The following is a 25897-nucleotide window of genomic DNA, read 5'->3' on the forward strand; positions in this document are numbered from 1 at the left end:
GAGAGCTGAGAGGACAACTGAAAATCACATGGCATCTGTGCCCTCTAATAATAACAACAACATAAAGGCTACACATCAATCAATGTAATACGTATCTTATTTGTTGTCATATTCTGTTAAATCTTGCAACAACATAAATCTACTGACGCACCTTAAATGAAGGTGTGTACATGTTTGCGTCAGCACAGCCACGTTAGTTCTTTGCTGAACGATAGTCTCTGTCTCCCTCCAGCGGCTTTCACGCGAATCGACATAATACTCAGTTCACGTCAAGTAAAGCTATCTGACACAGACAGGCAGTGGGAATCCCAACTCACAAATATTGTGGTTTTGTTTGTTAAATAAATACACTAAACACGCATTGATGCCATAGTCTTTGGTTCCCTAAACAACCTGTCAGTTAAATGATCAAAATATAAGCATTTCTTTAAATATATGTAGACTAAGCCTACAGAAAGAGTTCAGTGGATGTTTTCATGGGACCTTACAGTCTGGCAAAGAACACTTTTTTTGAACCTTTATTTTTTAGAAATGTATAAGATTTACAGTATATATATATATATATATATATTATATAACAATAATACAAATGACATTTATTTGAGCAGATATCCCACCCAAACTAAAATAAGGTAGATATGATGTGTTATCAGGACCAGGGTGTTTTTTGTATAGCCACGTCAGCTCCGTCGTATTTTAAATGTTAATGCTACAGTATATACATTCCTTTGCAGCATTGACCAACATAGCTTCTATACATTGACAATCTCAACGGATAGACATGTGTCCTATAAAACTACGTGTCAGACAAAGGCAGAGAGAAAATGAAACACTATGTCTGCCTGCGTGTGGGAGAGGGAGAGAGAAAGCATCGCGTTGCGTGACATCAGAGCGCGCGCAGCATCACTGAACGCAGGGCATCGTCCTCGTAGAGAAAGACAGCAGCGACTCCACGCCCAGTAAATACCACCAACGCTGCACGAAAATGAGGTAAGATCCGATCATCTTTAATCTATCAGCCTTTTTAAGAAATATATTATCACCTAACATGCGTGCGTGCTGCTGATGTATTATGCGTTGAAATGTAACGGACAACATACACTGGTACCGTGAGTCAGATGGTCCTGATGAGAATATTTATGAGGGAGAGATGGCTGCTCGCGCTCGCGCATTCCCACCAATGTTATCCTTTAACGATGCCGAATAAGATAAACCTCTTGTGACTGCGACAAATGCATGAATGTTTAAAGGTTATTTTTTTCCTTCTGTTCCGTGTGGGTATTCAAAATACTTGTGCCAAGGTCAACAATAAAACATCAAAGGCAACTTTAATATGGGAGGATTCTGAGCGTAATCCGATTTGGTGTTAAGAAATCTGAAAGCCATTTCGTTTTTTAGTTTATGATATAAGGTTCATACTATTTGAAAGAAGAAGATTAAAGGAATTCAATGCCTTTCGTGGACAGACAGGCAGGCAAGGGGTCTTTTGCGAATGCGTTTCGGCCTCTGTGTTTTGCATGAGCACAAAGAAAATGTGATGATGCTTACAGTTGCAGGTGATATTGCATGTCATTGATAATCTTTGGTTCAGACAGAAATGGATTCACTACACTACACAAGTAATGACAAAAAGAGCCATATAGCCAGCCATATAGCCCAACGCTTTAAGTTCACTAACTTTGGATCTTTACACAAAATATCCTTATAAGTTACTCAGGTTTCTACCATAACCAGCACCGTCCCGTGAACACACATGTTACGTTTCCCCCCCAAAAGACTGAAAGCACAAACTGCTTCTGTAATGTTTTGTATATAGTGTTATAGATTGTGGCAGTTGTTATGTTTGTGCTGTTAGTGGATAGTGAAATCTCAAGAATACTCAGACACAAGATGGTGGTCCTCTCTCTCTCTCTCTCTCTCTCTCTCTCTCTCTCTCTCTCTCTCTCTCTCTCTCTCTAATAAGTCTTGCTCAGGGGTGTGTTGAAAGATTATAATAAAGGTTTTGTTGATAAATACCTAAAAAAATAATCTAGTAATCTAACTTCAGAAGAAAAACTTAATGTTTAGAATGTCCACGATGTAGTGGTCGGTTTAATACATTTGTATTGACATTGTTTTAACATTACAAATTTGCAAATTCATTTCATTTTTCAGGCTGGGTTGGCTAGGAGGGGCATCCCCCCCAGATTTTATCCCTTCAAAAATATCCAACTGCCAATTAAAATAATTAAAAATTAAATACTTATTCTTAAATACTAACTACATAGTATCTATTGCACAATGATCTGTACATTTAATCACTGTAAAACGTAATAAAATGATGCATGCAATATACTTAAATAATATAAATATCTGCCCAACAAAAATATGTAATTTTTTTGTGCATGTGCAACATGAATAAAAAACAGTAATCGCAAGTGTAATTACTATGAACAAACGTACACCTTGTACATTTTGGCTTAATAACTTTTAAACAACATATATATTAATAAACAAACAAAAATGTTGTTTATTTTTAGTACAATGGCATTCAGTTACTGTGGTGTGTGGCTAAGATTTCCAAATAACTTTGACTTTTTTTATTCCTTTTTATTCAGTTTTTCTTTGCTTTAAAAAAACAGCTCACCGGTAGGTTCATAAAATGATCTGAATCAAATCACATAATTTAATTGCATGCTTTGAAAAAGTCACTCATCCGCTATTGCCCGCTTGGCAAAGGTTGAATTCTCTGGCAACCATTTTATACAAACGATTCACAGTACAGTACTACTGTAAAGCTGTTGATGCCGTCTCTTAACCAAACACATGACCTGCTGGCTCAGATCTTGAATTCTCAGACCTGCTTTCCTTTGCAGGTGCTGTTTCCTAGGTAACCAGACGTTCTAGTTATGAACGGTTGTTGGGAGATAGATGTGGAGGGGGGAGGAGGGTAGGCATCCTCCATCTTCTTTGTTCTCAATCATGCTGCCTGTGGCCTACTTTAATACAGCGTATCGAAAGAGCTTCCTTCAGACAAGCCTTCTGGAAATATTTCTTGATTTATCGAAAGAAATCAATTCAAGCCTCTAGCTCATGTTGGGGTTCAGTAAATAATATATTATTTGTATTGATAAATGTGTCCTAGGTAGTGTGACCCTTCGCATTTGGATTCTGGGGTGCATTTGTACTTGAGCTGATTGGACATTAATGCATTTATTAAAACTGTGATTTTTTATTCATCACTAATGCTTAATGAATTTAATTTTAACACACCTTAAAAAATTGTACAGTATAGTTTAAATGTATTAACACATTTACCGACATATTGACTATATTAAAAATAATGTTACTTAAAAGGTTCTTCACAGTGATGCCATAGAAGAACCATTTTTTGTTCCACAAAGAACCATTTAGTCAAAGGTTCTTTAAAGAACCATCTCTTTCTTACTTTTTATGATCTGAAGAAGCAAATATACTTAAAGCGATAATTCACCCAAAAAATGCAATTCCATTTACTTACCCACCAGTGTTGTTCTGCTAAACATCAGGACAGATATTAGGAAGAATGCGTGTTACCAAACAATTCTGGGGAACTATTAAGTTCCATATACACAACAAAAAAATTATACGGTAGTCAATAGTTCCCCAGAACTGTTTAGTTTCCCACATTCCTCAAAATATTTTCTTTTGAGTTCAAGTGAACAACTTGAAGGTTAGTAAATGACAGATTTTCCATTTTTGGGTGAACCATCTCTTTAAGTATATTGTAATATTTATTTTTTAATATTTTTTACTTGGGTAGGGATTATGCACTTTATATTAGAATTATGGATTATATTGTTTTATAGTATGTTGGGGTTGTATCGGCAGTTTTGTGTGCATGGCGGAAGAGCCTCAGGCTTTAGTTACAGTATATCACAAATAGGGAGGACATTAGGGCACAGCAGAGTCACAGGCATCTCAAACAAAATGTTCAGCATCTACTGCAGCACATCCAGTGAAAACAATCTGCATAATCCATAACACCAATTATTCTGTCCGAATGCATTTTTAATTATTTTTCACAAATCAATGACTGATATTGACCAAACCATTTATTTGTTACTGTTGTAAGGCTGTGTATCTGTATTGTGTTGGTCAAGTCTGGCGTGGGCTTAGCTGTGTGAGCTACAGTGTATTGGGTGCTGTCATGAATTAGGACAGAACCCAAGTGCAGGCAGATGAAGGGTTAAATGTAAAACTTATTGAATAAAAAAAACCACAATGGGGAAAACATGAACAACACAAAACCTCCCACAAGGGGGACAAAACAAAGTTCTTTGAATAATAAGTCCACAAACTTGAAACCAGGATCAAGGGTACTCCAATGCGAGGAAGGGTATGCAGGGCAGACTACAGTTGGAACGAATAATGAACCAACAAGGGACAGAGAGAAACTGGGGCCAGATAAAGGGACACACACACAAGGATTGATTACACCGGGAGAGTGGCGGCAGGTGACTGGGATATAACAATAGGGGAAAGCTAACAGGAGGATTGCACAGAGCAGGTGAGTGGAATGATACACTAAGGGGAAGATAGACCAGGGATGGTGACGGGCAGGTGGCGGGGTTAAAGGACGCGACACCAGAGAGAGAGCATGGCGTGACAAAAACCAAAACAATGCCCTTTCGCCACATAAAACACATAGGTCTGACATGATCATGAGAGGCAGGATCATGACAGGTGCTGCTAGGGAGAGTTGACCCCAAATAAAAATTATTTATTATTTATGTCATTTCAAACTATTATGAATTTCTTATACAAAGCACAAAAGAAGATTTTTTATTTTTGGGTGAACTGTCCCTTAAAGATGTGCTGTTTTAGACAGTGTCAGAGCTCTTCTTCATGACTAATGCCCACCAGTTTGTTCCAGTTGTCCATCTTTACTGTATTTGGAGAGCATGCATCAGGGGTCAAAGATTGTCCAATTGTTGTGCATGTTTGCTTACTATGAATCATTTATTGAACGTGTCTTGCTGTGCTCAGTAGATTTTGTTGCTGCATGAGTCACTAGAGTCTGTATCTAACACTGACTGCGGGGTGATTTTCAAAAATAAAGTAGTTGCACTAAATTGTGTTCAGCCACAAATCTTTTTCTTTTTAGTGAATCAGGCATTAAAACAAAGCAGACAATATATATACATATATATATATAAATAAACTGAATCCGTGAATGCTAATTCTGAGACATCTGCCCTCTGCGTGTATCTGTCCTCTATCTGATAATAAACGACACATCGGAAGGGCTCAGTTTGCTATGTGACCCAGGGGAGGTGTGCTGTACCGCTGTAACCCCAGCGTTAGATCAAACGGTGACACATACTGTATATTGGGTATCACTTCATTTCCAGACACAGCCTAAATTCAGATGCTGTGATTTTTAGCGCTTTTCCTCCCAAAGCAGAACAGGGATAGGGTGTTACCATGGTAACCGTCCAGAACCGCTGCAGTGCATTGGCAGCTCACTAACGCTCTCTCAGTTATTGTCCTCGAGGGACAGATCTTTGAACAGATTACCCAGCATTCACCGCAGCACAGAAAACGCAGTATCAAAACATGAAAAAGGAGGATTGCAGTTTCCTTCCTGGCACCATTAATGTAATGGTTATTGAAACACCTTCAGGAGCCAATTAAAATTCTGAATCATCTAATGTCTCCTCATGGTGCCCAACTGGTCATGTATTAGGCCTTTTAGATGTGCAACAAAACTAGCCAGAGGAAAAAAATAAACCAGCTGCGCTTGAATCCCTGTGGATGGGCACGCTTGCTTCATCATCAAACGTCTCTCTATCCTAAAGATTTCACCCCCCCCCCATTTTATCAATTTTTTTTGTCATGGTGACCTACCCTTGACTTATGATTTTTAAATAATTTTGATAATTATATTTTCTAACTTTTCCACCTCTTCCTGCTCTTTAAGCCTCACATAAACCATTTTGCATTTTAGATTTTATTCAGTATGTTTTCATCTATTTTCTTCATGGGGTACAGTTAATTGGTAGAAACGTGAGCCGTTGAAAAACAGAGTAACGACACTGTGTAAGTAACTTGTCTCATGGAGTGACCAATCGTTCCAAACACTACACTGAAGCCCATTCATTTTAATGTCTCCCAAACGCATTTTCTGTACAGTTGGCGAAATAACGGCATGTTTATACATTTTAACAAGTTGGTGGACATATCTTATATTCATAATCTTATATTTATAGATCTTATGTTCATATAACTTATCCAGACAAAATTCTGCTGTAAATGTAGTTAATGTCGTATTCAGAGTACAAAATGTACTTATATATTTAGCAAAATGTATGCAAATATAGTTGCTGTTGTCTGTCCCCCATTCAAATAGGTTGACAGCAGGGCAGCGACGTCAAAGTGTGTCACAACTCTGTTTTTCAATGGCTCTGGTAGATACTATGCAGTATAATTCACAGTATGTTATTCTACTGTGTGAACTGACGTGTCCTCATAAACTACAGTAGTCGAAATTTGATCAGTGCACAACAAAGTATATATGCACCTCCACAGGCCATCGCTCTGGCCTCTGTTTTCCCGGAAAATTGGTTTTCTGCATTGATCTGTATGTCTGAATTTTAATGGATCGATTCTGGGGTCGTGCGGGATCTTTGCATAATCCAGCCTGTCCTCAGATGGACTTCAATGGAGCATAAAGGCGTGTGGTTCTCCGGAGAGGTCTGGTTTTGTTAGATGTGTTAATGCAGTTGAACACCGGCAGAGACTGGGATCTGTTCAGTCTGGAGAACACAACGGCCTGTTTGTGAGTAAATCTTTATTTGACTAATAGAGGGCTGTTAGAAGAGAATTACAGAGACTTAATTTAGAAAATTAGAGGATTGTCGTGATTGTTGTGAATGCCTTGGGATTTCCTTATCTGTGCTGGTATCTCCATTGAGACAATGATACAACAGAAATGTATTTATTTTAATAGATTTAATCTATTACAAACGGTCACATTGAGTTATATTTTGTTTGGGTGTGGTTGTTATCGTGTACCGAGCCTTGTGGGTTGTGTTGGCCTGCGTTAGGGTGTGTTGAAATGGATTTGAGTGTTTTAGTTTCTGTAAAGAGCTATGCTGTTTTTTTTTAGTACATTAACATGTTCAAGACTATTTTAGGTTATTCACCCAAAAATAAAATTCTCGCCCCTGAACTCTTTTTAAGTCACTTTGGATAAAAGCGTCTGCTAAATGACAATGTAAATGTCATGCAGCATTCATACATCCCCATGTCGTTCAAACCATGCACTTTACTCTTTTTTTCTGTGGAACACCAAAGCATATATTTTGAGAAATGTCTCAGTGGTTTTGTGTCGATACAATGGAAGTCAATGGAGGCCTGTTGTTATTTGTTTACTGACATTCTTCAAAATATCTTCTTTTTTGTTTGCAGATATAAGAAAGTCATACAGGTTTGGAATTTGAAGGGGGACGAGTAAATGATGACAGAAGTTTTTGGGTGAACTATCCCTTTAAGATGTGTTGGGCTGTGTCTTTGCATCATTTACCTCATGTGGTATTATAAGCGGCAGACTGAGGTTTATATCATGGTACAGGTGTCAAGGTACAGGCTTTAGCCTTAAATCCCCAGCTTTGTTGAAAGAGAACAGTTCACAGAAACCAATGTAGACATGCATCTTGCTCCATGTTTTAGATCGATATTGGCTGCTAGCTTGAGGGATATGTGCATTTGTATCTTTGGAGAGAGAAGGAAAAGCAGGGAGACAGTAAAGGAGGATGGAAACGAGTTATGACGGAGACCTAGACAGAGAGAATGGGGGGATATAAAGGATTGATGTGTTTCTGGTTTGGACTGTAATGTGGGGGATGGTCTATAGAGGAGCTGCTGGCACCAGTCACAGAGAATTAACAGCCGTGAATAATGCAAACCTGGCATATCACACACACGGAGGCTCAGCTCATACAGACAGATGGCTTGATCCTGGTTTTTGGGACCTGGTCATTCACAAGCTTAAAGATTTGATTTGTGTCTACTTACCAGATATAGCTTTGCTATTATCAGGTCAAATAGTTCCTTTAAATGCTGTATACATCATAGATGGTATATGAGTAATGTTTTATACTTTCACCAGGACTTGATTTAGGAAAGTATAATTGGATCCGTTGCTCACTTGCCTTTTAGGGATCGGCTGAGCTTTCTCTTGTTGAGTAACTAATCTGAATAGCTATTCAAGAAGTGCATTCAGGTTTAGCCAAATGTAATTGATGACACATTGGTGCAAATATGTACTCAGTGGCGTAACTTTGTTTAGAAAAGCTGTAGGGACGAAAACCACAAAAACAATACTTTAATAAATTGTTTCTGTAATAACTAGTCGTGAATATTTATCATATATAGTGGCTGGTCCACCCATTGGCTTCTTGGCTTTATTAGCTTTATTAGTATGTGCTTCCCAAATGGTCACTTGGCTGTTCGGTGGAGAGATCCAGCTACAAGATGACGAACGAGAACAGTTGATTCCTATAACTAAAAATGTCACTGGTTCATGTTACGTGATTTGTGCTTGGACACTGGATGCAAAAGCAAGCGCCGTGAGCGCAGATGATGCACGCATTTTATACTGGCCGCATTTCTGGAGTCGCGGGCTCTCTGCAAATATAACATACGAATGTGAGCAATGGGAGATGGTGAGAAAGCCCCGCATCTTGCGTTTTCCACAAGTTTTAGAGCTAATGGCGCCTAAATAATATCACCTCACGCAAGCATTTCTTAATTTCTTCCAAAAAGTGGTGGGGGCATGTCCCACCTGTCCTATTACGCCTATGTATGTGCTGTATTTATACAGTAGACCTCCAGTGTTTGGGTGTGATGAAATAAACCTTCCTACTGTAGTGCTGCAAGAGCTGAATTTTTTTTTTCTCTTTTTTGAATTTTTTTAGAAGATCCAACTTCAACACTCTTAAAGGGTTTTACATAATCCACTAGATTAATTCCAAAACCTTGGATGTCCGAATGTGCTGTTTTTCAGGAAAAGGAAAGAACTGTACTTTTTATATGATTAAATACTGTGTTGTCAAAGTTGGGAAGCACTTTTTAATACTTTGTATTATTTAAATACAGTGACAAACATGAAGGGTGGTTGATAATAATGATTCATGGCAAAAAAATCACAAAATATGGAGATAGAAGGTTTCAGAAGGGCAGCTTCAATATGTTTGTTGGACGATGTACTAAGATGGTTATCGATTAATAAATAAAGATTCACAGCGTTATTCAATTTCTTAATCAATACAGTCATAAAAATTATGTAAAAATGACTATAAAATGTACAAAAAAAACTATGAGATTTTTAATATATTTAATTTCTGTGGTTGAAAAAAACAGATCCTTTTCAATAAACACTAATAAATGGGTTCCTGCAGATAAAAATCATTCCTGCAGACATTAAACTGAACTCTGACCCCTGCTCTCTGACCTTCCCAGGGATCCCATCGTGTGATGATGTCGTATCCGACGGCCTCCTATGACCAGCTGGTGCGTCAGGTGGAGGATCTCCGTCAGGAGAACTCTCACCTGCGACGTGAGCTTCAGGACAACTCACATCACCTGTTCAAGCTAGAGAATGAAACCTCAGACATGAAGGTGAGTGACGCTTAGATGACTGTGATTATCAAACTGAAAATAAGAGTTTTGATTTTACTGTCAGTTTTCTTTTAGTTGCACTGTACATACTTAATTTAATTTAATTCCCTGAGAATCTGTTTAGTGAATGTTAATGTTTTAGTCAGTTTTGCTCACATATATGATGCATATGCTGTTAATACTGCAAGGCGTGTTGACCAGTGTGCTGTGTCATCTTGCCTTAGTCATGACCCACTTTCTACAAAATGTCTGGAGACGAGACTCTAATGGTAAATGTCCAGCATCCCTGAGCTGCACGATGCCTGAGTGCATTTTAAATTCACTGTTGCTCATTCCAGTTCTTGTTATTGCTTGCAGTTGAACAGGAGGTTAATGGAGGTTATTTTATCATTATTGACCCTGTGTCTTAAGTTGCAGATGTTTGATGTCATTTGAGCTTGATATTGCATCAGTTTTCGAGTTCCAGTAAAGTGTGTGTGTCCAATTCCTATCATATTCTGCATTATAATAGGCCATTATAATATACCACATTACTTTATTGATTAAGTATTAGGAAATGACAAATTACATAAAAAACATGACATGCAACATCATTGTAATATATATAGAAAATACACAATGTAACAGAATGTACAGTAAGGGGGTATTGCAATGACGTTTTCCAAGGGTTATGTAATTTAATTTAATCAATCGCCATAAAGAAAGTGAAAAGTCGTTAAATATTTTATCTTTTTTTTCACCGTAAATTTGTATCATCGTTTGTCAAGTGTTTGTATTTTCACTTCACTACTTTTCATAAAAGTCTGAATACTTAAGTACATTAAAATTACTTTTAGTCCTTTTCTAAGTGTTTTACAAAAAACAGGAAGTAATAGATTTACAATGCACTTAAAAACTAAAGGTTAAAAATGTATGTATATGAAATTTAGGGGAGTAAAAAGTACACAATATTATGCTTTGGAATGTAATGAAGTAAAATGCAAAATGATTTCACTGTGGTCCACATATCCAGATGCTGTGTGTAATCCTCACTAAAGCCTGAAAATCACTGATTGCATCAGAGCAGATGAAAGCACCATAAAGCATTATTGTAAATCATCTTTAAGTGTGCCTCCATATGAGAGAGATGTTCTCCTCTTCGCTTGGTTATTTTTTGCTAAAATGGACTCCATTGGCAAGCGCTGAAGGCCGCCTCTCTGTGTTTTTGTTTGTTGAAGGGGGTTCTGAGGCAGCTGCAGAGTAAGCTGGAGCAGGAGGCAGGAACTCTCGCCTCGTCGGGCAGAAGTGATGTGTTGGACCAGCTCAAAGGTACCCAGTTCTTTACACAGTCATAAATATTTATTCTGCATTTATGAATATCAAAAATCCTACTCCTTTTTATGTTATTTACTGATGCATTTGTTAAATTAATGAAGTAATGTCCTTGATTTATTTACAAAAATGGCACACCCATATCAAAAGTGTCCGTATAAATATAAATTTTGCTATTTATTAATCAAATCTTTGATGTGGATTGGTTTGTTCCTTTAGAGCTGCATATGGACCTGACCAACTACTATGAGCTCAAGTACCAGCCTCACAACCTGCGTGCGTTTCCAGAGATGATGGCGGTAGGGGATGGGGAGGAGAGACTCAGCATCGGCAGATCCCGGAGCCCCATCTGTCCATCGTCCCGCCAGTCCGCATCTGGAGAGGGTACGGCCATACACCCCACGAACCATCATCAGGGCCCCGGAGACGGCCGTGTCACTGCCCAGCATTTGGAGGAACTGTGTAAAGAGAGGTGAGATAAACACTGTTTGTTTAGTTACGTTTATTGTGTCCTTAAAAAATATATGACTTGGCTTGATGAGCAGTTTTATCTTCCGTATTTCCTAAATTTAAGGTCATCCAAAAATGGAAAATCTGCATCATTTACTCACACTAAGGTTGTTTCAAACATGTATACATTTATTTCTAAAATAGATTGTGTAAAAAGATATTTGGATGGAATCTTAAAACTCAGTGTTGAGGAAATAAAAATTGTTGTGAGCATTAAAAATTTTGGGTTTAAGGAGTCTGTCTATTTGTGTTGTAGGTCCATGTTGCTGAGTGAAACAGAAAAAGAAGAGAAAGAAAGGCGGTGGTATTACTCACAGCTCCAGAGTTTGTCTCAGAAACTGGCTGAACTGCCACGGCTTGATACGGTAAAGCATTGTTCACTGTAATTCAGTTCAACTGAAGGGACTGAGCTGATAAGCTGTCAAAAAGAAATTGTCATCACATTTGCAACTTCCTGATGATCTAGATCTGTATGAGGGTTTAAAACGACATGAATTATTCCTGCAACTATTATGCAATTATTATACTGCAACTTTACCACCACCATATGTTGGGCCTGTGTGACTTATTACATCTCGAGAGGTTTAGATTTGCTTAAAATGTTTTTAAATATTTCTGTTTTTCACAGTTTTCCATGCAGGTGGATTTTATTCGTCAGCAGCTGGAGTTTGAAGCCCAGCAACTGCGCTCTGTTATGGAGGAACGTTTCGGCACCAGCGATGAGATGGTTCAGAGAACACAAGTAAGAGCAGATTACAGATTTAGCATTACATTTTCATCAACAAAAAACTACAGTAGCTATAAATCCAGTTTAAGCTTCACGTGTTTGTCATCAGCACATCACATGGAAACCAACCTTCAGGTGTCTTTAGCAGGGCCTATTGTGTCTCAATAGTCGATCAATAATCACTACATGTGCATCTGCATTTAGATCCGTGTTGCTCGGTTGGAGCAGCTGGAGAAAGAGTTGCAGGAGGTCCAAAGCTCACGAGGTCTACAGGAGAAGAGCGCTATAACAGAGACTCAGGTGAGTCAACTCCTTGTCATTTTATAATTACATTTGTTATTTTTTAAATAAATAACTAGTGAATTAGTTGTGCTCAATAATAAAAAAAGTATATATTATTATTGATATATATTTTATTTTTATCGTATTTCATTATATATACATATAAACATATTATCATTTACATTTCATTATTTATTTATTTTCAATTTATTATTCAAATAAATAACTTGTAAAGTAGTGTTTTTGTCATTAATATTGAACATACAGTAAATAAAGTTTCCCTTAAATAAACGTTTATGAATCCACTTGATAGTTAACAGTTTGTTTATTGTTATCTGTCGATGCATTAATATATCTCAATATTTAATAGTAAGTAGTCAATAATAACATTAAATAAGCCTCAAGTAATGTAAATAATAAAATAATAAATGCAACAAAATAATGGTTATTATAATTTAAATCCCACATATTATGAGAGAAGAAATGCCCCTTTGGTTTATTATATACTTTTTTTCTCAGTTAATTGGTTATACTGTATCAATATGCTACAGACAAGATTTTTTTAAGATATCCTATTTCCTCAATATGGTGAAATGATAAAGAGAGTAATGTATACATGCTGCAAACTCTTACAAAAGGTTTGCAGTTGCCAGGAGCAGCACCAAAACACAGAGAACATTGTTGACTGACCCGTGTAGAAGGTGTTACAGTCTTTAGGCTTTTCTTTGCCCAGCTGTACCTCTCCGTCTCACATGGCACTGTCTTAAAGCACAGACTGGCACTGAATGTTGCTATGCAGAAAACAGGAGAAATGCCCACTGCTCACCGTCTACTATTGGGTGCTCAGTATGTGTGACGCTTGGCAAATGTGGGGATGTCATTTTAAAGTAAAGCTCGGTGGGACTAAAGGTATTCCCAGTGCAGTTCAGTACATCTGTCTGCTCAGACACATCACCAGACTGACAGTAAACTCCCAAGACAAAACAAAAAAACAAGACAAGATGAAAGATTTTATTTGTATGCGTTTTAAGAAAATGATGGGACGCCATTCATACTATTTAGTGTATATTAGGCTCTAAAATATTTGTGATTTTATAGTCTGCTTCTTTGCATTTATACTTGCCCACAGCGCAAGTATCTATTTATCAACAACAAATGCTTTTAAGTGTGTTTTTCATATTATACTGCATAACATGTATTATTTTTATTGTCCATTCGTTATTAAAATGAATTACTATGAATTACGAACAACAGACTTACCAAGTAGCTTTTCTCTCCTTTTAATACTGTGAGATACTTGAACGTCATTTGCAGGTCACAGTTTTTGGGGCAACCTTATTGAAATGTAAATTATCAACTATTTCAGATTCTTCACTTTATTCTATTGATTTTGTAAGTCATGATTTCTGTTTGATAGTTTTAACAAAGGAAGAGTACATCTTTCCCAGCACTCTATTGGATCACTGCTCTATAGATCAGCAGCATGTGGATAGCTGGTGCCAGGAGTTACCATAGTGACGGGCTTGAGCAAGAAAGAATGAATCAAGTGCTTTGGCAATGGTGCTGATTCACTCCCCACATGCAGATGGTGCATATATGCACTACCCAAATTTCCATCATAAAAATACGACAAATGATCTATGCCCTCTTGCAATGTATTTAGATATATCTAGCAATAATAAGAGATCAGAACTGACACACAAACCAAATTGTATTAGAAGCCCGAATGAACAAATCATGTTTTCTCTCTCTACAGAGCACAGAGTGCCTCTCAAAAGCTTCTGTTCCTGACATGGATACTGGAAATGCTGGTACTTTGGAGGCCCCTGGAGAAGCAGGGAACAAAGTAAGACCATTATCCAAATTTCATTGAGATGCAATCAGTTTCAAACATGGCAACAGGCTGTAAATACAATCTGTGCTGTAAATAATGCATAAGATATACATCTTTGAAATGGTTTAATTTGTTTATGGAAAATTAATGGGATAGTTCACCCAAAAATGAAACCTATGTATTCATTTACTCACCCTCATGCTGCTTTGAACACAAGAGAAGATGTTTGGAGAAATGTTTGTAGACGAACAGTTCTGGGGCACTACTGAGGAAAGAAAACTACTAAAGTAGTGGTACATTATTTAAAATATATGCAAACTAAATGAAATTTAACTAAAAAAGAAATTTATACAGATGACAAAATTCAAATTTTTGGGTGAACTAAGCCTACGGGGACATTACCCTTCATTTTAAACACCGTTTCTGTTTAATCTATATAATATTGCCCTTAACTCTGGTTTGTTTCTGACCACTCTATCCAGTATTCAAATATTTAATTGTAAACACAATATTAACTTAAAATACCCCTGCATGTTGTTTGTAAAGTATACAGATAATATCCAATAGTAATATTTTGTTTGTTCTGTAGGTAGAGATGGTGTTTTGGCTGTTGTCTATGCTGGCCTCCAGAGATCGAGAGGAGATGTCTCGCACACTGCTGGCGATGTCAAGCTCACAGGAGAGCTGCATCGCCATGCGCAAGTCTGGCTGCGTCCCACTGCTTGTGCAAATTCTACACGAGGGAGGCACCGGCGAGGTGGCTGGAACCGGGGGATACAGTCGTGAAGCCCGTTCTAGAGCCAGTGCTGCCCTGCACAACATTGTGTACTCACAGCCAGATGAAGGTCAGGCTCGCCGTGAGATGAGGGTCCTGCACGTGCTGGAGCAGATCCGATCGCACTGCGAGAATGGATGGGACTGGATTGAGAATAATTTGGGAACCCCCTCCCCTGGTGGTACCAAGACAACAGGTGAGTCCTGGCTAAGTCAATAAAATCCAGGGGGTTTAAATAAATGTACTGAATTAAAATTGTATTCTACACATAAACATAATGTACAGTATGTGATCTACACTTCACAGAAATCCCTGAGCCAGTGGATCCTCAGATTTGCCAGGCCTTGTGTGCGATAATGAAGTTATCTTTTGAGGAGGAATACCGCAGGGCAATGAATGAACTAGGTATATACGGGAATGAAGTATAGTTTCTGTAATTACACTAGAGAGCATTGATGTGTGCTGCATTTTTACAATGAAGTAAACCTCAACTGGTTGCATTGAAAAGGCTTGTTTCTGCATCCTTCAGGGGGCCTGCAAGCCATTGCAGAACTAATGCAGCTGGACCAGGAATTATATGGTATGCAGAATGAACCGATCAAAATGGCACTGCGGCGGTACGCTGGAATGGCACTTACTAACCTTACGTATGGTGACGTTGTAAATAAGGTACATTTCTAAACACAACATGACTTGACTTCTTTTTAAACAAACATAAACGTTCAGACTTCAGTCTCTTAATATTACCACACATGCCAATAGCTACTGTGTTAACTAGACAGAAATAGTTACACCAGTCAAGAAATTATTTTATATTTTTAGTTTTATTTATATTAGTTTGTTTTATAGTTTTGTAGTAGTTTTGATTATATTGCAATATAATAGGCTATTTAATAACAGGCAAATGTATAATCAAGACATGGAGGATTTTTTATTTGTGTTGTTGTGATATTTATAACATTGTCTTTTTCTTTTCAGGCTACACTTTGCTCAAAGAAAACCTGCCTTCAAGCCATTGTTGCGCAACTTGCATCTGACAATGAGGAGTTGCAGCAGGTATATAGATTACTTTTTAGAACAGTGAGGCATTAAATCGTTTCTTTATCATCTTAAAATAAGTTTCAGCAAGTATTTATTGCTTTGCCCCACGAACATCTCTGTGATTTGATTTTAGGTGGTATCAAGTATCTTGAGAAACTTGTCTTGGCGTGCTGATATCAACAGCAAGAGAGCTCTACGGGACGTTGGCAGTGTTTCAGGTCTTATGACCTGTGCACTGCAGGCTACAAAGGTACCAGGAATATTACGATTTCTTTTTATTCAGTAGCTATTTAATGAGTAACATTGTGACAATTACCTTTCATTACATTTAACAAGTAAGTCTGCATCATCTTCGCTACAGGAATCCACCTTAAAGAGTGCCCTGAGTGCATTGTGGAATCTGTCCGCACACAGCACAGAGAATAAGGTGGCAATCTGTTCCGTTGATGGTGCTCTTGGCTTTTTGGTTAGCACGTTGACTTATCGATGTCAAACCAACTCACTGGCCATTATTGAGAGCGGTGGAGGCATCCTGCGTAACGTGTCCAGCCTTATTGCGACCCGAGATGATTACAGGTATCACTCGTATTTACATTTGCATTAACATCAAAAGATATCCTTCATAGTACTAATCACATCACACCATTTCATCCTCAGGCAAATCCTCAGGGATCATAACTGTCTTCAGACTCTGCTTCAGCACTTGCGATCCCACAGCCTGACCATTGTAAGCAATGCATGTGGAACCCTCTGGAACCTATCAGCACGAAATCCAAAAGACCAGGAATTACTGTGGGACCTTGGAGCTGTGAGCATGCTGCGCAATCTCATCCATTCAAAGCACAAAATGATAGCCATGGGAAGTGCTGCAGCTCTGCGGAACCTCCTCACAAATCGTCCCCTCAAATATAAGGATACTGCTGTTATATCCCCAGGATCCTGTATGCCATCTCTCTACATGAGAAAGCAGAAAGCATTGGAGGCAGAGTTAGATGCCAAGCACCTGGCAGAGACATTCGATTCAATAGAGAAGCAAAATTTCAAACATCAGAGTATAAATAAACCACTGCGGCACATTGAGAGCCTAGCAAAGGATTATGCATCAGATTCCGGTTGTTTTGATGACGATGAGGCACCTAATGTGTCCAGTAGCCTGGACACAGGGACCTTCTCCATGCTTTCAATGTTCTTGAACAATTCTAACTTCCTTCAGGCCCAGCCTCAAAAGCGAGAGGGGGAGCCCGAACAAGACATTGAGCCCTTTCAAACTGACAATAAAAGGTCACAATCGCCTGATGATGAAGTGACGGTTGCAGCTGAGAAATTAGCCAAGAAGATCACCAACACGGTGGCAAAAATTGACAAACTGGTAGAAGATATTACCATGCATACATCTTCAGAAGACAGTTTCAGTCTTAGTTCAGAAGATCATTTTCTGGATTGGAATTATGGGCCAGATGAACTACATGAGGCAAGAGCCATTTCGTGCTCCCCTTGCCATTTCTCCGATACCACTCCTTTTTCACCAAAGGAGCGTCTCAGCAGAGCACAGGCCTTCTTGCGTCTCAAAACGGCCAACTCAAGTTTATCCAATGACAGTCTTAACAGTGGTAGCATCAGTGATGGCTATTGTGGCAGTCAGGACCAGACTCATACACCTGCGAGGGCGACCGAACAACGCCGTCCAAATAAACTTGACCTGAAGGTGGCTCACGGGGAGCCAATGAACAGTGGCATGAATCATTTGTCAAGAATCATTTATCAAAATGAGATTCCTGAGAGAGATTTTGAGACTAACAAAGATGCCGCTTTGCCTGAATTAGGTTCCACAGATACGGAAAAGAGCCAAGAACCTATAGCAACACCAGCAACTGTATCAACCAAGCTGTCCTCTGATACCAGTATACCAACTGTCAAGCTCTCTCCCTCTTACCAACATGTTCCACTGATCCAGAGTGTTGCTAAGTTTGGTGTTGCAAAGACTTCAATTAACGTACAGGCAGCACAAGCAATGCGCAGCCAAGCTTGGGTTCCAACAGTGATGACTGGTGGAAGTATTAGCAAATTGTCCCCAATATGTTCTGCAAGAAGCCCCACAATAGGACAGCTGGAGACACCTCAGAAGTATTCTGTAGAGAACACTCCAATTTGCTTCTCACGCTGTAGCTCTCTGTCATCTTTGTCTTCTGGGGATGGAGCCCTTGATGGGCAGAGTCATACTGACAACGAGCTAGAGAGTGACTCCTCTCTAGAAATCATAGAGGTGGAAGATGTGAATGATGAAAGAAACGACGAAGAGGATGAGACACTTGATGACTTGAGTGACAGCCAGTTGTTAGTTACTGATCAGAAAACATTTCCAACCAATAATAGCAGCTCTGATCCAGTTGAGATCACTTGTACAACAAAAAATGAAAATAAGTTCTTTAGTGGTGTATCGCCAATAATTCTTGAGGACAGGACACCATCCAGCTCTTCAGAAAACTACATTCATGATACGCCACTTGTAATGAGCCGATGTAGTTCTGTGAGCTCACTTGGCAGCTTTGAATCCCCCTCAATAGCCAGTTCTATTCAGAGTGATCCATGCAGTGAAATGATAAGTGGTACTATTAGCCCCAGTGACCTACCAGATAGCCCTGGTCAAACAATGCCACCAAGTCGCAGTAAAACTCCATGTTGCGCAGAATCAGGTGGGCCAGAGACACAGACTCTAGGTGTAGGAAGCCAATGGGAAAACAGCTTGCGCAAGTTTATGGAAATCGCTGACTTTAAGGAAAGGTTTAACCTACCACCAGATTTGGACACAATGATTTATTTCACTGTGGAAAAACCAATTGAGAATTTCTCATGTGCCTCAAGTCTAAGTGCTCTGCCTCTGCATGAGCACTACGTCCAGAAAGATGTGGAGCTCAAGCTTACTCCTTTGCTAAATCAACAAGACAATGATCCAGAGGATTCTGGGAAGGAGGAGGATATGGATGACCAATACAGTGAAGGCAACTCAGATGATGACATTGAAATCCTCAAAGAGTGCATCAATTCTGCCATGCCCTCCAAGTTTAAGAAGGTAAGACCTGCTATGGTGCCTACCTTGTCAAACCAAGTTCTCAACATGCAGGGTCGAAAATCTGTGCCACTACCGGTGTATATGGTGCTGCAAAATAGAAACGGCCAAATGTGTCCTGGACCAAAATTTGGAATGTATGCAAACGAAATCTATCATGATGATTCCTCCTACACTGATTCTGCTGAAGGAACCCAAATCAATTTCTCAAGCACCACTTCATTAAGTGATGAAACCCTACAGTATCCAGTCAGAACTAAAGGAATAAAGGACTGGAGGTCAAGAAGCAAAGAGACACAGGAGCTTGTTGATATAGAAACCAAAAGAATTGAAGAGCTTCGTATGTTCTCTCGCTTTCATAAACCAACTAAATTAGCATGTCAGTCTCAAATAGTGCCAAACCAACTAAACAAAACCATCAGACATATGGTTCCCACTCAAAGATTACTTGCACACAGTAAAGAGATGGCAGCAAAACTGACCGAACAAAGAATTCAAAGTCAATCTCCAGTTCGGCAAATTCAAAGGCAAGGGCAAAATCTGTCACAAAGCATGCCACAGTTAGATATTCCCTTAAGGAAACAAGGCACTGATGTGTACCAAAATCAGAAATCCTGCTCTCTGAGTCATGCCCAGGACAACACTTTAGCCTTTCAGTCTAGGCATCACACGGCATCTTCAGAAATGACCATTTACAACAGTAAAATGGATAGACAGAACGGACTGATGAATAGAACTGGACGGAAACTACAGCGTGAATCAGGCCGGACTAACATGATACACAATGCTAATATACAAGATCAAGCCGACAGTTACCAGTCCCGCCAAAAAGGCTTTCAGAGGATTAAGCAAAATCTGATATTAGAAGATGCACCCCCATGTTACTCTTTAAGTTCCTCTCTAAGCTCTTTGAGTGATGCAGACTTTGAAGAACATCATGAAAATGTGCAGCATACATGGGTGAGGAATAGAAATAATACAACAGGCAAACCTGGTCACTACCCTTTGAAATGTCAGCAAAACAAGTTTGAAGAGAACAGTTCACCAAGTTCAGTCAGCATGGACTCAGAGGATGATCTTTTGCTCAAATGCATAACATCTGCTATGCCTCAGCATAAGAGAAGACAAACTGCCAGGAAAAAGAAGGCTGAGAAAAAGCACAAACATAAAACTGCTCCCCAGAAGGCCACAGAGCAAGGATGCCCAGAAGATGAATTTGACAGTGATGATATTGTATCAGACAAAGACTCTGACCTTAACAGTATTGAATGGAGAGCAATACAAGAAGGAGCAAATACAATCATTACAAAGTTGCAAGCTTCGAAGTCCCAGGAACCATCATCAGAGTCTGAATCAGTAATGTCTTTTATCTCCGCTTCGAGCTTTACTCCTAAAGAGAAGAAGGTTTTTAAAGATGATAAAAAGGCTAACAAGCCACTTGATTTTGCCCCTCGCAAACCAGTTCCAAACTTACCCATGGTCTTTAGGGGTAGAACAGTGATATACACACCTAAGAAGGAGATGCACCTCTCTCAAAGACCAGCACCAACACCCAAACAAGTGACACCGAAATCAGACGCCCCAAAAAATCCAAATCTAGCTCAACACAGATCAAGAAGCCTTCACAGACTGGGCAATCCACTTGACTCAACACAGTTGTCATTGCCCAAGAGAAGCTCAACACCACCTGCCAGGATACCAAAGAGTTCATCATCTGGATCATCTCAGAGTTCAACTCCTTCCAGGCGTACTCAGAAAAAAGGAACTTCTCCAACACAACTAATTAAACAACATCAGGAGAAAGCGGCATCTGCGCCATGCAGTCCACCGGAGAAAAGGGAAAGCATTCCAAGCAATAATCAAGCCAGATCTCCCGTACACAAAAAAACGCAGAAATCCCCTGTCAGAATACCATTCATGCAGAATCCAGCAAAGCAAACCAGAAGCATTTCACCTTTAGTAACCAACCAGCCCTCTGGCATTAGCAGACAAAACACCCAGATGTTAGGGAAAAGAATCCGACCAGCACACAGGACGGATTTGGTTCGCATGGCATCTACTCATTCAAGCAGTGGAGAATCAGACCGGAATTGCTATCTCAGACAGCTGACATTCATCAAGGAATCGTCAAAAGTATCAAGACACAATTCCTCTTGTTCACGCTCTGTTCCTACATCGCAGCATGTCTCACCTCGAAGAGCAGGTCCAGGGACTCCAGCTGTCTTCCTATGCTCCTCTCGTTGTCAAGAGCTGAAGGAAGAAGTTCAGGGCCCAAGAAGAATTCTTGTGACTCAAGGACAAAGACCAATACAGGAACAAGGGGTTTTAAGACAAGGCACAGCTCTGTCAAGAGCCACATCCATTGACAGAAATGTCACTGTGAAACGTCCAGCTAGACGAACAAGCTCAGAAAGTCCTTGCAGAGCACAGCAAAGGAATACGCCTAGGACAAAGCAAAGAGAGAAGGATGAAACCTTCAAGAGATACTCTTCTTCACCCAGTATAAATATCTTAAGTCGAGTCACCAGTCGCTCTTCTCTACGTTCCTCATCTTCTGACTCAAGTGGACGAGCTAAGAGTGAAAGGAACATAAGTCAGAAGCAGCAAAGAGTTGGACTGCGAAACACAGATAGAGCTGCATCACGAAGCACTGACAAAGTGACCTGGAGAAGGATTCGGGATGAGGATGTTCCCCAGATATTAAAAAGCACTCTACCGTCCACTGCGTTGCCTCTGTTGCCTTCACCTGAGTGTACCAAACAGATGCCACCACCCCTACCAGGAAAACTTCCAACTATTACTCTGGCATCACGGAAAACAAGCGACGCAACTGTTCAAACAGAGGACTTCTCAGCCAACAAAACAAACTCAAGTACCTCCCCCACAATTGAAAATAGCCTTGGCATTACAGAGGTCACAAAAATTGCCATCCCCACAAAAATAAGCACGGCCTGTGGGAATAACCTACAAGATGTGGATTTGAATGGATCCCTCAAGAACTACAGCACAGCATCAACATCTACCTTTCAGTCAGTGGAAAGTACCCATAGTGGTGGGGTTGGCCATTTCCGTCAGAGCTCTCCTAGTAAAGCTGTCAGGGTTACTCCCTTCAACTACATCCCGAGTCCCATGGTCTCCTGCTCTCCACAAACACAAGGTCAAGCACCACCAATGCCTGTAAAGTCAAGTGAGAAGCATGAAGCGTAAAACCTGACATGTCCACATTTGCGGGCTTGTATTTAAGGCCACTGCTGGGTAAAGACAATGGTGGTAGTGGACGTTATTCTCTTTACCTCAGTTCTGTGCGTGCCAATGTATTTGGAGTTTTACCTATTTGAGAAAACACTCACAGTTACCCATGAACTATTGAAAGTCACTGGAACATGGACCTTACCACACCACAAGCGATGTACAATTTTTGATATTTTTTGTACAGTTGTATTAACCATTGCATATGCCATTTGGATGATTTATCACACAGACTGCCATGAAGATTTCTGTTTGCACCCCACACTTAAGACAATATGCAAGACATTCTCTGAAAAACAGTTACGACAGATGACCATGTGCCACCTTCAAACCGGAAAAGACGGTTGTACTCTCACAAGAGAACCATGTATGCACATGCCTTTTTGCCACACTGACAGGATATAATAGCCTATTGCCTTCACTTATTGTTAATGCAGGTCAATATAGTTACAGTAGGTCAAATCTGCACAAAATGTCTATGTAATCGTTCTGGTTAATTAGTAAAACTGTTGTAAATATTTACCAATCTAAAACTGTAGGCTAATGCTTCCCAGAAGGCAAAATATAATCCTGTCATTGCTGAAAATAGCATGCTAAACATTCACCCACTGTACACGTGTGATGTGAACTTGACCGCTTTTGTTGAAAATGGCAGTATGAAGACAACCATGCATCCTTTTCCCACACATTCACAATTTTCAATATAAAATCATTGCAATTGTTGAGTGATCAGCAAATGTATGCAAACAATTAAGTGGTTGTACCTATTTTTTGCTTATTGAATGCTTTCATAATATAATGACTGTATAAACTCATTTTATGATTTAAGTATTTCAAAGTGAGTAGTAGCTTCATGGATTGAGAAAAAGATTTGGGATTTAAGATAGACTGAATTATTGCTGTAGAATGTTCAAAATGGCTTCCATTAAACCAAAGCCCATTGCCAAACCCACCAGTTTATTTGGGGAGGTGCAGTATTTACATTGATTTCCTTTAATCTGTAATATAGCATCTTAATCTGAAGTCTCTTTTAGATGCATTCTGTCTTAAAGTAACGTCACTGGTCTAGCATCTATCTTTGGAAATTCTGATTGTGATAAACAGAGCAACATTTCAGATGTGATGTGCTTCACAATACCAACTGTAGTTCACTGATTAAAGACATCTAGTAACACAATTTAGAAACTGGGTTTGGCCAAATAAAAAAGTTCATGTAATGCTGTTATTTTAAAGTGTTGGTGGGGTAAAGCAATATGACACATTGACAATTTGTCCTTAAATCAAACAATTACAGTTCTGTATCTGGAGCATAAATATTGATGTAATTGATAACCCCAATGTTACCTTTAAGAAATAAATGGTACAGTTCACCCAAAAATTTCAATTCTTATAATTTACTAGCCCTCATTCCATCCCATGAGTTCCTATCTTCATTTGAAAACGTTATATTAAAATGTTATTATATCAAATAGTAAAGCTCCAAAAAGCACACACATCCATAATAAAAGTACTACAAAATGCTCCAATGTTAGTAAATGTACATTGAAATTAACAAAAATGTTTGTCAGAGAACGAACAAACAAGCTAAATTCAAGCTTTCAAATATGGTAATTTCAACTCTCATTGGTTCTTGCATTCTGAAGTAAATTAAGAATTAAAATTTTTGGATGAACTGTTTCTTTACTTTTCAAAGCCTGATTTGGGTTCAAAGTGTTCTTATAAAGAATATGGTGTAAACTAACAATTAAACAGTGGCCAAGGGGATAGAGGGGTATTTGAATAAACATTCTCATAAACTTTGTGACTGAATTTCAATTTACTGAGTGAAATGGTTTAAAGGATGTAAAATATTGAGCTCATGTGACATTATGACAATGTACTGGTCTTACCCCGGATGCAGATGAAATAGAGGCTGTTAAAGATAAAAGTACAGTCCATAAAATAGGTTTAATGAAAAAAAGCATTAAACTCTGCAGAAATGTTGTTCAAGGTACAAATAAATTAAGAAGACTCCACAAACTGGGACAGTCCATGCCTCACAGCCTTGTTTTTATCTACATCAAATGTGACAGACATGATGGTGCCCAAGGTCAATAATTTGTTAAATTGTACCAAACGACACACTAAGGGTCCTTATACCAAGAGAAAGGTCCTCGTAGTTTGGGCTTGTGCACAAATTGTGTGATGTGTAAAGATAATAACTCCACGTCTATATCTGGAATTGCTATTTTGGAAACACCAAATGGGTTGTTTGGCAAGTTTGCAACACCTGCACGAAACATGTAGCTACATTGAGTAAACACACCCTGTGAATGAAAAACAACAAACTTGGTCCTTAGTAGTGACTGAGTAGCATAACAATCGGTTCCACATATTACAAATCATGGATGTACCTCAGCTTTGGAAAATGACAACTCATCCCACAAAAATATGGGAAAAAATACGGCACTGAAACCTTAATTACAATTAATGCAAATTAGTCTTAAGCAAGAAGTCATGGGTCAATAAATGTGTCCATCACTGCAAAGAATAAACCGTCTATGCATGCACCAAGCTTCCAGCGCAAAGAAAAGGCCATGCACTGTTCTATTGACATAAATCTCCAATTTGTTGTTGCATGTCTATTCTCCAACCACTGTAGAAACACATCCTTCTGTGTTCCACATATCACAGACGTGAGCGGATGGTGCAAGGAACGATGTCAAAGCGCGCTCCCTTTCACCTCGGCCACGCTGTGTTCCAAAGCCTCTCCGGTGGCGCGCAGCTCCTCCCTGCGCCTCGTGAGATCACTGCGCGCTTCTTGCAGTTTTTCGTGCAGTTCTATGTAGCGTCTACTTTGCAGGTATTTCTCCTCCACTTCATTACTGCTGGGGGTGCCCTTTAAATCTGAAAGATGACATCTGTGTCACTGCAGACATCGTTTGAGTCACATTGTAAAATTCAATATAGAAAAACGCGCTCACGTAGGACAAACAATACTGTAAAACACGTTGATCAAATGATACGTGTTATCTTAACCATGACCCTACTGTCAAGTTGCGCACATTCATTTAAGCTGTTATGTATTATATTAGGTTTTGTTATTTGTGTTCTTGTCTTAATGTTTCTGGTAACTTACCTTCTGCAGAGTCGTGTAAAATAGTAAACACTGGATCGTTGGGATAAGCTCGGTTCACGTCCTCGATGAGCTGCTCCACTGTCGGGGGATCGGGTCGGCTCGGCAGGACCAACCGCTTCTTGCTTTTAGAACCGAAATTCATGTTGAGTCAAGTTTTGAAGCTCCAGTTTTAAAGTTTCACGGATGCTCTTTATAAGGCACACCTCTATTGGTGAATGCTTTAACGTGTTTTACAGGTAAACTCTCAGCATGTTGTGTTTACTGTGAAACTCACTTGTGAACCGACACGTCAGAGGGTGACGTTATACGACCATGTGTGTGATGACAGTCGCCACCTCCTG

At 39.2% G+C, this 25897-nt stretch overlaps 2 protein-coding genes across 2 annotated transcripts; one reads left to right on the forward strand and one right to left on the reverse strand.

Moving 5' to 3' along the window:
* The first annotated feature begins 905 nt into the window (after window positions 1–905).
* Window positions 906–24231, forward strand: apc2 (APC regulator of WNT signaling pathway 2). Its single transcript, XM_079483176.1, has 15 exons — window positions 906–990; window positions 9484–9642; window positions 10860–10950; window positions 11173–11425; window positions 11720–11828; window positions 12092–12205; window positions 12395–12490; window positions 14229–14318; window positions 14896–15277; window positions 15388–15486; window positions 15611–15750; window positions 16060–16137; window positions 16256–16372; window positions 16484–16698; window positions 16780–24231. The coding sequence occupies exons 2-15, from the start codon at window positions 9499–9501 to the stop codon at window positions 22394–22396; spliced, it is 7545 nt and encodes a 2514-aa protein (XP_079339302.1). The 5' UTR covers window positions 906–990; window positions 9484–9498; the 3' UTR covers window positions 22397–24231.
* cUnh19orf25 (chromosome Un C19orf25 homolog) lies at window positions 23532–25892 on the reverse strand. The gene is made up of 2 exons (XM_079483179.1): window positions 25557–25892; window positions 23532–25324 (listed from the first exon to the last, which is right to left on the reverse strand). Exons 1-2 carry the CDS (start codon window positions 25696–25698, stop codon window positions 25140–25142), a joined length of 327 nt encoding a protein of 108 aa, XP_079339305.1. The 5' UTR covers window positions 25699–25892; the 3' UTR covers window positions 23532–25139.
* Between the last annotated feature and the right edge of the window lie 5 nt (window positions 25893–25897).

This window comes from Barbatula barbatula (genome assembly GCF_947034865.1).
Source record: "Barbatula barbatula genome assembly, chromosome: 20".
Lineage (NCBI taxonomy): Eukaryota > Metazoa > Chordata > Actinopteri > Cypriniformes > Nemacheilidae > Barbatula > Barbatula barbatula.